This window comes from Stegodyphus dumicola, chromosome 12 (genome assembly GCF_044657685.1).
Source record: "Stegodyphus dumicola isolate Sdum_Otavi_A_Nest chromosome 12, ASM4465768v1".
NCBI lineage: Eukaryota > Metazoa > Arthropoda > Arachnida > Araneae > Eresidae > Stegodyphus > Stegodyphus dumicola.
The window spans coordinates 108002134-108018711 of NC_140779.1; the positions used below are offsets into that span (position 1 = coordinate 108002134).

The 16578-nt window shown below is 33.0% G+C and overlaps 1 protein-coding gene across 3 annotated transcripts in view; it reads right to left on the reverse strand.

The window, feature by feature from the left end:
• LOC118204959 (cell division cycle 7-related protein kinase-like) overlaps positions 1-16578 on the reverse strand; it is a 94328-nt gene that overhangs the window by 49330 nt on the left and 28420 nt on the right. For all 3 annotated transcript variants that reach the window (XM_085806774.1, XM_085806772.1, XM_085806773.1), the window contains exons 5-7: positions 8667-8760; positions 6482-6624; positions 845-1061 (exon numbers count right to left, since the gene is read on the reverse strand). In XM_085806774.1, the coding sequence (XP_085662900.1) occupies positions 845-1061; positions 6482-6624; positions 8667-8760 (454 nt within the window). The remainder of the gene's footprint in view (positions 1-844; positions 1062-6481; positions 6625-8666; positions 8761-16578) is intronic.

Consider the following 16578-nt stretch of genomic DNA (forward strand, 5'->3'; position numbering starts at 1 on the left):
TTATTAATTAACATGAAATCAAATATAAATATATCAATAAAAATACAAAATAAATAAATTAATCACCATAAGTAATTAAAAAATGAAATAAAAGTGCTCATTTTATTTGGGGTTCCAACTGAAATTATTACCAATATTACTTATCATTATTAAAACTGAGGAGTACCACAGCTAGGCTCCAACTGAATTTAAGTTCTGGTTCAAAGAAATGTTTAATAAAACAAAATAATTGTTAACAATGAGTTTTTTTTTCCTTTTGTGTGTGTGCGCAAACACGTGTCAATTTTTGTTCCTTAAATGACCTGAAGCTTTACTATTTCTAAAATACCCACTTCATATTTTTAATTTTATCTACATTATATTAATAGATTTGAATAACTGATCTAAAATTCTAAAATCCAGAATTTGGAATTGCCAAAGTGCAAAAGATTCTGGACCTCACTCAGACTTTAAATATTTTAAAGTTACTAAATGGAAAAGTCTGGTTAAATGAAGAGTGCAGTGGAAGAATGTTCTAAGGAAGTTACAGCCTACTTTTAACTGTCCTGCCAATAGGAAAAAAAAAAAAAAATGTAAAAAAGTAGAATTTGCTTGGTCCCTTTCTAATAATTAATATGTATTTCAAATTAAGTATAAATTTCAAATAACAAACAAAGTATTTCCTTGTAGATAAATTTATACAATATGTTGAATTACCAAAAAGAGATCTACTCTCTGTAACAGAGTAGAATGTAGAATGTAGAATAACACAGTGATCCAATAATGAAGGATTATTTAAAGCATATGGAGCTTCTATTATTATTATAATAATTATTTTTTTATAATTATTTACTTTGATACTTACTCTTTTAGAACTGTTCATTGCTTGATATCTACTAATATTAACTGAAGATGGAATACTTTCTCGCACTTGCTTATCAAAGTTTGCAGAATTTTCAATCATGTTTTGTACACTTTTATTTAGTCTACCTGTAGAGTCTGATAGAGGTTGCCGAGTCTCGGAATGCTTAGAGGAGAAAAAATCTGTTCGTTCTGCCAAACCAAAATCAACCAGAATGTAACTGTAATAATAAATAAATAAAAACTGCTTTTAAAAAGAAAAGTACTCAATATAAATTAACTGTTAAGTGAGATACCAAACTTTATGCTTAATTACACATAGAAAAATTCTACATTTTCATAATAATGCTTAAATTCAGTAACTTTACTACAAATGGCACAAAAAACAACCTAAAAAGAGTTTTAAAAATTGCAATATATTAAATCTTATTAAGCATGGAAAGAAAGTACAAAAAGAGATTGAATTCAAGACATAAAACAGTTTATATATAAGTAATGTTACCAGATAATATATACACTGTATGGTAAACAGTATCAGATGGCTAGGTATTACTAGAAATGCACGATACGCTCCACAATCCACTGAAAGAACCAATGTTGTTAACTGAACGAATGATCAGCACTCCAGCGAAAATGGAATGGCAGTTCTTTAAGTTCAGCAAAAGCTATTGGAAAGTGTGCCAAAAATTTGATTCCTTTTAATGTAAACACTAGCAGTCTTTCCTTTATAATAAATAATAAACATTTACCAGAAATGTCTCTGACCTTTTTATGTGTGTTATGTATGCATATATGTGTGCTTTTAGCTTGTCATGTTCCAAACAGTATTGAAAAACAAAACATTAAATAAACTGACACATCTCAGCGAAACAGATCACCCCTGTGTGCAAATGGGATGGAGTTTTTTTTTTTTTTTTTTTTTTTCTCATCTGGCAGTGCGAGGATCTGTTTAAAGTATGTAACTTATAGGAACTAGTTCCTCGGATTCCCAACTCACAGCGCTCCAACACTATCTGAAGTTGTGATTGGATCTGATTCCAACGAGTCTTCATTATTCACTCTTTCAAATCTAGATAGTTCCTCAGATTCACTCTCTCAGCACTCCCACACTATTCGGAGTTGTGATTGGATCTGATTTCGATGAATCTTTATTTTTTGCTCTTTCAAATCTAGCTCCTGCAGAGTCTTGATTATTTGCTCTTTTTGTTTCCTCGAAGCTGTTCCTTTGCGTTCCATTTTGATTCTTTGAATACTGTGTATAGTATAGCTATGTATATTAGGCATTAACTTTTTTATACAATATTACTGTAATATTTATATAAAATAATAAATTACATTTTTATTTATTTACTTATTTTATTAACATCTTATGATCAAGAGCTGTGACTTTCTCTTTAATCTTTTTTAGAATTAATATAAACATAATTTTTTCTCATCTAATGCATTTTTTCAAGGTTGCAGAACAAAATATTTATCCTACCGAACAGAACAACTTCAAGCGATATTTGGTATCATTTTGTCAAATTAAATAGAAAAAAAAAAAAAGGAAAATGCCGGTATTGTCAACAGAAAATTTCCTTTTCTTCGGGATATGCTTCCAATCTAAAAATTAATTTTTACCCTGTAGTAGCAACAAAAATCAATTATAGTAATAAAATAATGCAATCTGTAAGGAACATGAGTTTAGTTTTCATTACTTTTTAACATTTAGCAATTTTTTTATTCCAGAATTTTATTGTTTATTTGCATATCACTTTTGATCCACACCTGTTCCAAACACATTCATCAAGGTTATTGTTAGTGAGTGGTAAATCGTTAAAAAGAACAGATTAACTTCAGCGAGAGAAAGGTTCCGATCTGATCCCTTGAAGGAGTGGTTTTGCCCATCTCTGCTACTTGCCTTCTCCTCTGAAGAAGTAAATTAAGATGACAAATGTCCACTGGCTGCTATAACAGCTGCCATTTATTATCACTTATTATTACCTCATAATTTCACAAAGCCCAACCATAAAAACGAGGTCCACACTATAATGCCTCCACTTCTAAATTTCAGGCTCATTCATAACTATAACTTACTGTGATTTATCACTCTGTAACATGCTGCCATCTGTCTAGTAACTTTTGTCACTATGCATAATTTAAAGAAAATGGTAAAAACTCCCGATTTTGAAATGCTAGAAAATTATTTACTTTCTAAGGAACTGAAAACTGTGTTTATAGGCATAAATTCTTTACTCCCATTGCTGCTAAAAGCTGAAAGATTTCAAAAAGTAATAATTGCTTATAAAACTGAAAAGTATTTAATAAATTTTGCCATACAAAATTTGCTCTAAACATATAAAACCTAACTCAGGTGATATAATGCAATAATTTAATCTTGAAGCTCTAAGAGATCAGGATAAATATTGTTTACAAGTGACCAGTCATATATACTGAAACCATCTTCATTTGATTCAGAGAAAACAAATTTTTTTCTTGCAGTTGACAATACATAATTTTTTAATTCCCTCTTTCATTCTGAGTATCTACTAGATATTTAACATGGTTATTATAATCAAATATATTTCCTTAAAAATAACAAAACAAAGAAACATATGATAGAAGAACTATATCACACTGCTTTGGAAAGGAGAGGTGAACATCCCTTTATGTTTTAAACACAAACGTTGTTACTTTTCAAAAAATCTGATGTGTACAGCACATGACTTCCTTGTACGAAATAATAAATTATACGCATTTTTTCTTGCATTTCATTTAAACTTATTAGATTGAATTAAACATACTTCGCCGACAGCGCATAAACCACAATAGAATAAATGCATTCTTTAAAATTCACTTTGTTTACCACAGCGACACTCTGGCGCTAGGTTTACTTAACAGTATTATATTTCTTTCATATTATAACTCAGAATGCACAAAATTTATATCATTTGAAGAATTCTCTAATCGTTGCCACATGTTCTATTCAAATACTATAACAAAGCTACGAGGGCCATCCAGGAAGTAGATTACGTTTCCGTCTGTGTCCGCTAGGGGCGGGGCTAGCGCGACCATCTTGGGGTCAGAGCGTTGCGCAGCTCAGTCTGCATCTAGCCGTGCTAGTGAGAGGTTCGTGCTGTGCTCCGTTCAGATACTGTGACGGTTTGAAATGTCTGCGTTAATTGAAAATCCCGCGAGCTGCGAGGTGCGCTCAGTAATAAGGTTTCTGACTGCAAAAAACTGTAAACCGATAGAAATCTATCGGCAGCTTCGTGAAGTGTATGGGGACAACATTATCACTGAAGGTGGAGTGCGTCAGTGGGTCATAAGATTTCAAAATGGCCGAACCAATGTTCACGACGAAGATCGAAGTGGGAGACCCAGCATAGTGACCGCCGAACTTCTCGAAAAAGTCGATGCTAAAGTCCGTGAAAATCGAAATTTCACAATAACGGAACTTTCTTTGAGTTTTCCACAAATTTCGCGAAGTTTGTTGCACGAAATCATCAGCGAAAAGCTTGGTTACCACAAGTTTTGTGCAAGATGGAAGGCAAGAAGAGGTAACGAAGTGGTTGAAGGCGCAGGCGGCCGAATTTTTCGACGAAGGAATTTCCAAGCTCGTACATCGCTACGATAAATGCCTTAATTTGTATGGTGACTATGTAGAAAAGTAGTATTTGAGTGTGGCTTTCATCTGTATATAATAAAATTTGTTTCCTATACTTTGTTTATTTTTTTATTCCAAAACGTAATCTACTTTCTGGATAGCCCTCGTAGAACGATGTATAAAAGAAATTAAGCAAACAAAACGAAAAAGAAACAGTTTTTCACAGACAATTGAGTATTTCTCATTCAATTAATTCAGTTTTCACTTCGCGACAAGGCAAAAATACATAAAAACTCAAAATATCTGTATTAAAAATTACAAAGTGAATTTTAAACGCTTATTTCCTAGAAAAATTCCAGAAAGGATTAAACATGATTTAAATAATAAATGAAGGCGTTATCTTTGTTATTGCGAAGCTAAGTTTCTCTAGATTGGCAACAAATCCGCTATCCTGCTGTTTCAAATGTAAGCAAGAGCAATGGCCGTCATCAAAATCTTTATTAAGCTTAGCGGCACTTAAACAATTTTAAAATTGTTGATAATTCGAAAAATATTGCATAGAGATTTACTAAAGGCATAAAAACATTAACCAGAAGATAAGAACAACATAATTCAATCATTTTTAAAGCAAAAAATGTACAATTTACAAACATATAAGAGTAAAGAAACTGAGATCACAGAGCCGGGTAACAGAGTGGATATATATATAAATAGATTTATATATGTTTGGTGCAGCCAATTGCAACCAAAATACGAGGTGCACATCTGCGTGTTATAGCAGTCCTATATACAAAATTTCAATGTTCTGAGGCTACTCGTTTTTGAGTTATGCGAGATACGTACGTACGTACATACGTTCGTACAGACGCCACGAAAAATTCTCTTCAGAATTAATTTTAAAGCTGTTTTATAATTATTTTGGAGGAAAAGAGTGTTTTATTCTGTCCTTACATACAGATATCATGGAAATATATCGTTAAATTGCATTTGATAGAGGTCAAAATGGGATATTTTCATTGAAATATGCTGCCTGAAACCTTTCGCGATTACAATACTTCCTTTTTACTTCGTACAAGGAAGTAAAAAGAGAAAAATAAAGATGATAAAATAATAAAAAAATAAGTATGATAAAATGAATAGAGCACATTTTGGAAATCAAGAAATGAAAAATACCTTATTATTATAATTATTATTATTATTATTAAGGTTGCATGCACACATTGCACCTGTATTCTAAGGTAAGACTTTTCTCTACAGTAAATAGCAATTGTCTTCTTAAGGGACTCCCCAAATGTGGTTCACAAAAGTTAATATGTGATTCATATGCAGCTGCTTGACCATGAAGAACCATCTGCTGTTGTCACTCCAATATAGAATTCTCAACCAACTGCTACAATGCAGATATAGCACCTGCAAGCATTATGAAATTTGTTTCAAATTGTTTTTGTGACTAGACACAGAACAACCAGGTCACAGCTTTTTGTACCATAGACAATTTGTATTTTCTTAATAAACCTATATGTTTCTATTTCCTTAATAATCATTTATAATATAAAAGGGTATATGAATGAAAATGAAAATTCTATGTATATATTTTGAAACTGTCACATTTAATCACATTACTGAATACAGTGAATCTGTATATTCTACACTTCCATGGCAAACTTTTGTGAACTCCTACATAATCTTGTCATAATTGTATAAGCTTGTCCTGTTTCATATATGTAGGCACATCCACTGCTTTACAGGGGTTGACACTTTTGATCATATACTGTATCTAAAGAAAACACTTCTAAAGTTTTAAAGAGATCACAGAAAATTTTTTTTTAAATTATTATAAAATGACAAAATATAAAAGATAATGAACAGAAAGTGAAAAGATTGTACTGTAGCTTATCAAAATGCAAAATCACCTAAGCTATAAACATGAAATTACAATTAACAATAAGGCTCATTATCATTACATTTAATAATAAGGTACAGAATTTTCAAAAAATTAAATAAATTCTGAAAGCATAATATTTTTTTTTTTTTTTTTTTCTCAAAAATGCTCACCTTTTCTGACTTTTACAATATAAGAAGTTATTTGGCTTCACATCTCGATGAATGATGCCATGAGCATGTATTTTAGATAATGCAATAAAAAGGTTTCGCATGTAATCTCTAATATCATTGACAGTCAATAGGCGAAAATAATCCTAAAAATAAAACAAATACTCAACATCATTTTCACTTTTCCCAACAAGATATTCCAAAATTTTAAAGAGGGAGGGGGGACTGTATCTAAACAATTCTCCACTTTTAAATGTATATTTGAATATTTTTTGGCATTTTCTGATTATCTATATCACCACCACTGAAAAGCTGCAAACTTTTTGCCAACTTTGAAAAGCATTTGTAAACTTACTGGCAACTAATGTTTTGCCGAGCTAATGCATTAAAGGCAATTGCCATTTTCAAAACGATCGCAGGCGAAAAATTCCATACAAGTGTGTTTATTGATTCCATTCAATCAATCAGTAAAATTAAAAAAACAAAAAACATTAGGAATAAAACACCTACATTTTTCAAGAAATCCTTCTTTTTTATGCTGTTGCCCTCCCTATGTACACAGCCATCTATCTTCGCTTTAAAAAAAACATAACTGCTAAAACTTGGCATTGTACAACATTAGTATTGCACACTGGCCAAAACAGTTACATGCTATGTACACGTCTTTGTTGCTACGTAAATACATTTTGGTGACACTGCGGGTTGCCAGATAACTATTTTGATGACATAACTATTTGGGTTCCTGAGGTGTTTTGCCTTCAGGAATACATTTTTCCCACTTTTCAGTGGGGAACTTTCAGGGATGGATAAGACTTTTCAGGGGTGGATAATCAGACAGTACCTATTTTCATTACAAATCTTAAGTACAATTGTTTATATGTATGTAATAAAAATTATTTCCAATGGTAGATGATGCAGATACATGATTATGGAAATTATCAGTCATCATAGTGGCTGATTTAACACTTTTTTTATAATTGAGAAATACATTCTTAATGACTTACATAGAGTAATGGGTGCTCTGCACACTCATTTTTTTTATCAAATCTGTGCCTTTTCTGCATCTTTACAACAATTAATTTCGATGGAAAGAACAGCAGAGATTGACGAAAAGTTAGCAGGAGCAAAGCGAGAGAAAGAATATGCAGTTTCCAAATGATGGTTTTACACAGTTAGAATTTCAGTTTGTTTTGATTGATTGTTCAAATTTACAAAATTTAAAATTAATATTGCTGAAGTATTAAGTATCTGCATCATTAGAATTATGTAAGAAGGATCAATCTTGAAATAGTGTGGAGTACAGAGATGTGCTATAACTATTTTTAGGACAAGAAGGGGAAATTACATAATTAAAAAGAATTTGAGGAGCTACTGCAAAGTTAAGTTTGTATTTTATCTTATCGATCTTTTTATTTTACATATATGTGCTTTCCAGTTTATAAGCAAAATTATCTATAAAATTAAAACTTATGAATTTTGATATGTGCATTCTCAATACTATTTCAATCACACACATAAAAACTTAATGAATAAAAACATAACATACTAAATTCTGAAACTGGCAGCCATAAATATACAAGGTAGCTTCAAAAATGTTCCTGAAATTTATTTTAGAAAAGCAGCCCACAGTAAAATGACTTTCATTTCCTACAAAATAATTCTTTCTATAGTACACATTTTTACCCATGTTCAACAAACTGATGCTTTATGATGTGTCACAGTTAAGATGAAACGCTGATCTATAAACTGCTTCCTGTTCAATTTGGATTACAAGTAAAAAAATAAGAATCAATTCAAGATAAACCAAGAAAACATGCGATATGTTCTAACATTGCAAATTTTACCCTCAGTACTTTTCCAGACACTGTTCCTACTCCATGTGGTACATTTTAATGCAAAATACAAATCATAAGAAAATTGATGTTTTGAGATTAAGAAAATAATGATACAAGAATAATGTCATTAACATTTCCAAATTCTAATCATACATAATATAATAATTCCACAAAATTTTTAAAGTCTTTTTGTACATTTAAAACAGCAGAACTACAAACACATATCTACATAAACAGAAAACTAGTAAGGAATACAAGTAATTTTTAAATCACTGCAATTGCATATCAGTTTGTCAAAAATTAATTAATTTGGATTAATCAGACAAAATTTTAAGGAGAGGAATCATACTCACAGAAAATCGTTGATGTGGATAATATGGCATTACAATTACTACATGTCCATCATTCATAATGCAAAATTCAATGCCAACAATATTATTTGATCCCCTATAATTTAAACACAGACATTACTATAAAAAAAAAATATAGACATAAAAAAATTGCTTCTATTTTAAAAGTATATCATAACAATACTTTTTTTACAAATACAATTTTTATTCTCATTTAATTTTAGAAGACTGGCAAAAAGAAAAATATCTATAACATAGATATTTTTAAACACAGTTTAAATATAAAGCATAAATTTTAAAGTTTATTTTTTGAAAAATATTTTCAGAGAACAGTCTAAGAGTAACCAAATGCAATGCATATTTCTGATCCTGCATACTGATTTAATAAAACAATAAACAAATTATGTGAACAGCTTCAACTGCCAAATTTTGTTTAAAGAAGGCAAAAGAATAATTTTTCTCCTCATATTATGTGGAAATTCTATAAATTCAATGTGACATCAAAAATTAAAGCAATGGATTGACATGGACTAAAGAAAACATATAAAAATGATATTAAATAAATAAACCATATTAATTAATAAAATGGGTATTTAATAATATAACAATTAAAAAACTCCAACATACTGTTGCGTGTGTATAAGTTTGTAATAAACTGAATACACACAGTGAGCTATAATCCACTCTGTTTTACCAAAAGTACCAATGCACAATTCTGGAACTTTCCACAAAAACAGTTGTACAATTCTTCACAGTATCACAGAGTACAATCAGTAGTTATACTTCAAATTATTAAGAAAGTTAAAAACAAAGCAATGCAAAGTGTATTTAAAAGGCAAAGCTTTCACGGATATCTCAATACTCTGAAGTTGCTTTGAACTCATAATTGAGAAACTGATATTCTCTCTGGTCATATATAGTTTTCACTCAAATGTCAAGATATTTCTAGTACTTTCTGCTCCTTGAAATTACTGGAAGACATATGAGGGCTGAATACAGTTACATCTACATAGAAGATCAATTACAGTTATACAATTACATTACCTTTTACCTTTATCTAGGAACCGGATCAAAATGTCGCCAAGTTTGACGAATTTTGGCAATTTCTCACCACATTTGGCAACAAAAATTAGTCATCAAAACCATCACCAACTTTGTGATGTCTTGCAAATTTAGGCCCACCAGCGGCGGAGCGGTAAAATTGCTGAACACTGGTAGTTCGGTCCGAGGTTCAAATACCGCGAACGGGCTGGCTGCATGGGCGTTTTCGTGGTTTTCCCCATGTGTAACGTGTATACGAGCCAGTTTCCCTTAGAAAGTCATCCACGAAGGCATCTCTCCTCTTAGGCAGATAGCCTTAGTGTGCTTTGCCGTATTCTCAATACAATACATCAATACACCTTGCGAATTTAGCAAGATAGCCATTTACTCAATGTTAAATAAACGTGCCCTCGTATTCTTATTTTTTCGGCAGAGCATGGTTTCTTTAAATTTTCCTGTTATATTATACAGAAAAACCTACAAGAATTTCTTACACAACTGCATTAAAATCATCTATGCACAAAATTCATAAAATTGTCCCCTTCCCAAGGACTGCACATTCTAGGCAGTACAGTCCCTTGACAGGAAGCCATATTAAGGCAAATTAATGCAATACTTAAACAATAATTACAATAAATGATATAAAACAAATCAAATCTTAACCCAAAAAAAAATGTATTAATTTACAAACTGATGTACAAATTGGACCATAGTCTTTGAATACTATTTACATTACAGGACACTAAGGGTATTACGAATTATGGCCATTATAAGGGGCAAGCCTATAAATGACTTGAGGCTTAGAATTTGATGATTTACGGATCAATCTACAACTTCGTTCAGCTTGTTTAGGACTATGTAAGGACCATCCCCAGTGACTGTAGTTTAAGACAGAATCCTTTCCGTTGAATCGGATTTCATAACCACACCTTGTAATCTTTGTTGAACTGATGTCCTGTAGTTCTTGTCTTGTATCGAACCTTCATCTTCTCCATCGCCAAGCTAATTCGCTCTTGCACAAAACTATGCATCACTTCAAACCATGCCTGGAGATTCTGGATGTACTCCTCAGGCAATGAAGGCACATTCGGAGGGCAAACAAAGAAGAGATCACAAGGCACACGAAGGTCATGACCAATGATCATCTGGGATGGGGTATAGCCAGTCATCTCATGAACAGTACTGTGACAGGCCAGTAGAAACAGAGATAACTTTTTGTCCCAGACCTACTGGTTTCTGAAAACCACCTGCAAGAGGTTATTAGGCTGGTTTGATTAAGCCTCTCCATCATGCCGCCTGGTTGGGGATGTAAAGGTGTTGCTTGGGTATTTTTCGATGGCAAGTAGCTTGCAAAGTTCTTTAATGAACTTCTTTCCTTGATTGTTTTGAATATGGAGTGAGTTCTAGTGAGCCCAATCTTGTTTTGTCATAGGACTACTGATCAAAATGACCTGCCAGTTAGGTTTCCTGTTTTAAGACTCTATTAAATCAATTATGGTTTTAATGTTGCAATTTCCTAACAAGTCCTACCTGATTTCATCGCCACTTCATGGGTCTGGATCAAACAATGTTGAATTTGTAACTTGATGTACGACCAGACTAAGCTGGTCATGTTTCACTTTGGAACAATATCGGCAGCTTTCTGTGCACGGTCTTCTGGCGAGAGCATCAGTGTTTCCGTGCAATGACACTTTCCTATGATGGGTAGTTATGTCCTATTCCTGGAGTCTCTGTATATATCGGGCTGGGACTGTTGAAATTTAAGAGCGAGGACAATGATGCATGATCTTGTGCAGAGCTGGAATTTTCTGCCGTATAGAAAATGATAGAAACGTTCTATGGCTTTAAATATGGTGAGCACTGACACTGTAATTCCTCTTCAGTTTAGATAGATACTTGCTCCAGTATGCTATGACATATTCTTGATTGTTTATTTCTTAGTACAAAACAGCACCGATACTCTCGTTACTCGCATCTCTGTCAAAAATAAATGGTTTTTCGAGCTAAGGATAAGTCAGAACCATCACAGATATTAAAGCTTCCTTCAATTTGTTAAATGCATCCTCACAATTCTTTTGTCCATGAGAACTTCTGGTTGATATCTGACAGTTTATGAAAGGATCTTGCGATGGAAGAAAACTTCACAAATCTCCTATAGCAGGTGGAAAGACACAGAAAACATCTTAGCTGATGGACATATTTGGGGTATCTCCAGTCTTTACCTGCAAACACTTTTTCTGGATCCACAAATACAACTTTGGCAGAGATGACATGTCCGAGGTGCATCACTTTCCTGGCCTCACAGGCTTCATAGAAAATTACCTCTCAACACGGTCTTCATGAGGCATTCAAATGCTGCAAATGCATTACATTGTTCAAAGGGCAGCACCTTGAACTACCGAAGTCCTTATCTGGTAGCAAAAGCTATCATTTCTCAGTCATTCAATTGTACCTTTACCTGCCAATATCCACTCTTTAAAACAAGTGTTGAAAACCACTTGCTTCCAGAAAGTGTCCAAAATGTTATCAATTCTGGGAACACAGTAGCTGTCTTTCTTTGTAACCTCTTTCAACCGATGATAGTCAACAGAAAATCCAGTTGAATCATCTTTCTTTTTGACCAGGATGATGAGAGATCCCTATGGACTTGCTGAAGGCTTGATAATGCCACTTTTTTACATGTCCCTTAGAAGTTTTCCTACCTTTTCCTGTTTAGCAATCAGTAGACATCTTGAATGTTGCTTGATTGGTAGATGATCCCTGGTATTAATTTTATGCTGTATCAAACAGGTTCAACCTACGTCTGTTAAGTCCTTCTGAAGCCAGATGGCGCTGCCATCGTTACTGTTTACAAAAAGAATGTGAATTACTTTGGAGTTGGCTTCAATGGCGAAGCAGAGAGTGATTGTGGGAGCCTGAGCGTCTCTCAAAAATTAGTATAATAAAGATAAAGATATGTTACAAAGTAGTTTGAAAATTAGTTTAATTGAGAGTTACAGTCCACTTAAAAATCGCCGGACCATTTGAGTGGTCCAGTAGAGCCGCAGAGATATCAGCTAAATAAATAATCTAGTGTAAAACAGTGAGTTTGCCATTTTGTTTCAATGGAATTTGTGTTTGTGGATTATAGCCAGTTGCTGAAAGAAAGGGGTAAGTAAAAAACCCTTGAAACTCTATTCATTATTAACTGTTGCGTTTAGTAAATTCTGAATTAAGTTTGTGTGATAATTTATTATTAATAAGTATAGCGAAAATGGCTACGAAACTGAAAGATGTTCTCACTAAAAAGAGAAAACAAAAAACTATCTTATCGAAGTTGCAAAAGAAACTTTGTGAGCCAGATTTAAGTGTTAGTGATTTAGAATTGCTAAAAACTAAATTTAACAATCTGCAAAATGAATTCAATAATATTTTTGATTCTATTATCAATTTAAGTAGTGAAGAAAATATCGAAAAAATCTTCAGTGAGCAAGATGAAATCAATAGTAGTATTATTGATATAGAATTTGAAATAAATAATAGATTGTCGAATGTTGCTAAAGAAAATAAAGTAGAAAATGCAGTAATTTCTGAAAATACTGTTGTGCATTTACCTAAGATTTCGTTACCAACATTTTCAGGAGAAATGCATTCTTGGCTTTCCTTTAAGGACATTTTTAAAGCGAGTATTGATCAAAACCCAAATTTATCAGATGCTGTAAAATTGCAATATTTGAAATCAGCACTGAAAGGAGATGCATTTAGAATTATCCACACGATAGCTATAACGGATAATAATTATAAGTTAGCGTGGTCTCTCCTTGAAGAAAGATACTCGAATCCTAGAGAACAAGTGTATGCTCATCTTAAAAGATTTATGAGTATTCCCGTTATTCAAAACGAGTCAGCTTCTGCGATTCTAAATTTAATTGATGTTACAAGTGAAGTTGCAAGATCGTTAGAATGTTTAGAACAAAAGTTAGATGGGGTTTCATCCGCTATATTTGCCTTTATTCTTAGCCGGAAGTTGATCAGAATACTAAGTTATTGTGGGAAAGGAATTTAAAGAAAGAAAAAATACCGAACATTACAGAGTTATTAGAATTTCTAAAGGATCACGCGAGGACATTAAACGCTTCTAGAATTCCAGTAATGTCTAAATCAAAAGCTTCAGTAAGTCAATCAAAGGTTTCTTCAATGGTTTCATGTGTGACTGAAAAACGTGCTTTAATTTGTAAACTGTGTAATGTGAAACATAAATTATTTAAATGCCCTAAATTTCAAAAATTCAGCTTAAAGGATAGAGTCGAGTATGTTAAAAAGCACAACTTATGTTTCTGCTGTTTTGGAAATCATGGCGTGAGAAATTGCCCTTCAAGTTACTCTTGTAGGCTATGCAGAAAAAAGCACAATTCGTTACTGTGTTATGAGCGAGAAAAAGTTTCGATTTCCCAAAATAGAGAGAGTTGCGAAATCGCCTCTCTGTCGGATCAAAAGTCAGACGCCAGTTCGTCTACGGAAGTAGCGAAACTGAATGCTCACGCAAAGCCATTTATAAATAAGGATAACGAGTGTTTTATGACAGCTAATGTAAATAAAAATTGTAATGCAGTTAATAGAGTCCTACTATCGACAGCGATTGTTTATATTAAGGGAAATGGAGGAGAAATATTTCCAGCCAGAACTTTGCTTGACAGTGGAAGTATGATTCATCTTTGTTCATCGGAATTAGCTGAGAAGCTTCATTTGCAAAGAGAAAATGTAAACCTATCAGTAGGATGTTTATCTGAGATTTCAACAATGGTGAAATCAAAAATAAGTGCGGTTATTTTAAATAGAGGAAATACATACAGTCGTAAACTAGATTTTTTCGTAATTCCGAAAATTACTCATTTAATGCCTTCTAGACAAATTGAAGTCTGTAATATTGAGATTCCACAAGGAGTTACGTTAGCTGATCCAGACTTTCACAAACCGGGTAAAATTCAGTTACTTTTAGGATCTGAAATATTTTTCGATTTGATAAGATCCGGGCAAATTTATGTACCAAATACAAATTTAGTGTTACAAAACTCAGCATTTGGGTATTTGGTAAGCGGTAGCATTGAAGATTTACCACATGAGAAACAATTAATGCATTGTGGGTTAATTTATGACAATGTCGAAGCACAGTTGAAGAAGTTTTTTGATTTGGAATCAATTGGTATCAGAGATGATTCCAATTCTTACGATGAAGATAAAGCATTAGAGATATTCAACAAAACTGTTAGTTTCAAAGATGGTCGTTATATTGTTAGTCTGCCTTGGAAGAAATGTTGGGAACATTTAAGCGACAATTTTGGTGTCGCAGAAAAAAGAATAAAAATCCTGATGAGAAAAATGCAGCATGATAATACATTATACCTGAAATATAGAGAAACTTTAGAAGAGTACCTAAATCAAGGGATAATAGAAAGAGTATTAGATTCTACGAAACCAGTAAACAAGCCAGTTTTTTATATGCCGCATGAGGCAGTTTATAGAGAAGAAAGCATTACAACAAAATTGCGTACTGTATTTGATGCGAGCTCACATGAAATAGGTAGTCTGTCCCTGAATGATTGTTTGTGGCCAGGTATTAATCTGAATCAAAATATATTTCACTTGCTGATATATTTTAGACTTAACAGAGTTGCAATCTTAGGAGATATCGAAAAAGCATTTTTACAGATCGTGTTAGCTGAGGAAGATCGAGATGCAGTTAGATTTTTATTTGTTAAGAATATTGATACACCTTTGCAGAATACCGACGATCAGCTAGAAGTGTATAGATTTAAGCGTGTGCTCTTTGGTGTTAATTCCAGTCCTTTTTTGTTAGCTGCAACTATAAAGCTGCATATCCAAAAGTACAGAAATGTGTATCCCGATACCTTTCAAATTCTTGATACATGCATGTATGTTGATGATCTTGTTACAGGAGCAGATGATGTATCAAAAGCCTTAAAAACTTCAAGGGAAGCAAAGGAAATTATGCGTGGAGCTGGGATGAATCTACGCAAATGGGTGACGAATGATTATCATTTAGCTAAAAAATGGGAAGAAGAAAATTTTGATATTCATCCCCTAAGCTCAAATGAAAGGATACTGAAGGTATTAGGAATTCAATGGAACATTCAGGAAGATAGTTTGAGCATAGAGACTTCTTGTTTGACGAAAATTTCGAGGAGAAAGAAAAGTACCAAACGCTTCATCCTCCAAACAGCTGGAAAAATATATGATCCTCTTGGACTCATCACACCATTCACTGTTAGAATAAAACTTTTACTACAAAAGCTATGGTTACGTAAATTACCATGGGATGAAGAGCTTCCTTCTGATTTGAACGACGAGTGGTCTCGGTGTAGCGAGCTTTCAGAACTTAGTAACATTAGTGTTCCAAGATTTGCTTTGGATTCATGTGATGAAAATATAGAGATCCATGTTTTTTCTGACACAAGTCAAAGGTTGTATGGTGCAGCCGTTTATGTAAAGGTACAGAATCAAGAAAAAATTTCTGTGAATTTGCTGGCTTCCAAGAGCAGAGTTTCACCTGTCAAAAACGTTTCCTTGCCTCGACTTGAATTGCTGGGTGTATTGATTGCTGCAAGATTGGGAACGGAAGTTAATAAAGTTTTAGATCGTAAAGGTTCATCTAATATCTTTTTCTGGAGTGATTCTAAAGTTACACTGTATTGGATCAAAGGATCAAGCAGGAGATGGAAGAATTTCGTTCAGAATCGCGTCGACGAGATTCAGAAGTTGACTAATCCAGATTCATGGTTTTATTGTTCAACCAAAGACAATCCAGCCGATCTTCTAACGCGTGGAGTTAGTGCCTCTTCTCTAGTGAACAATTCTAAGTGGTGGACTTGTGCAG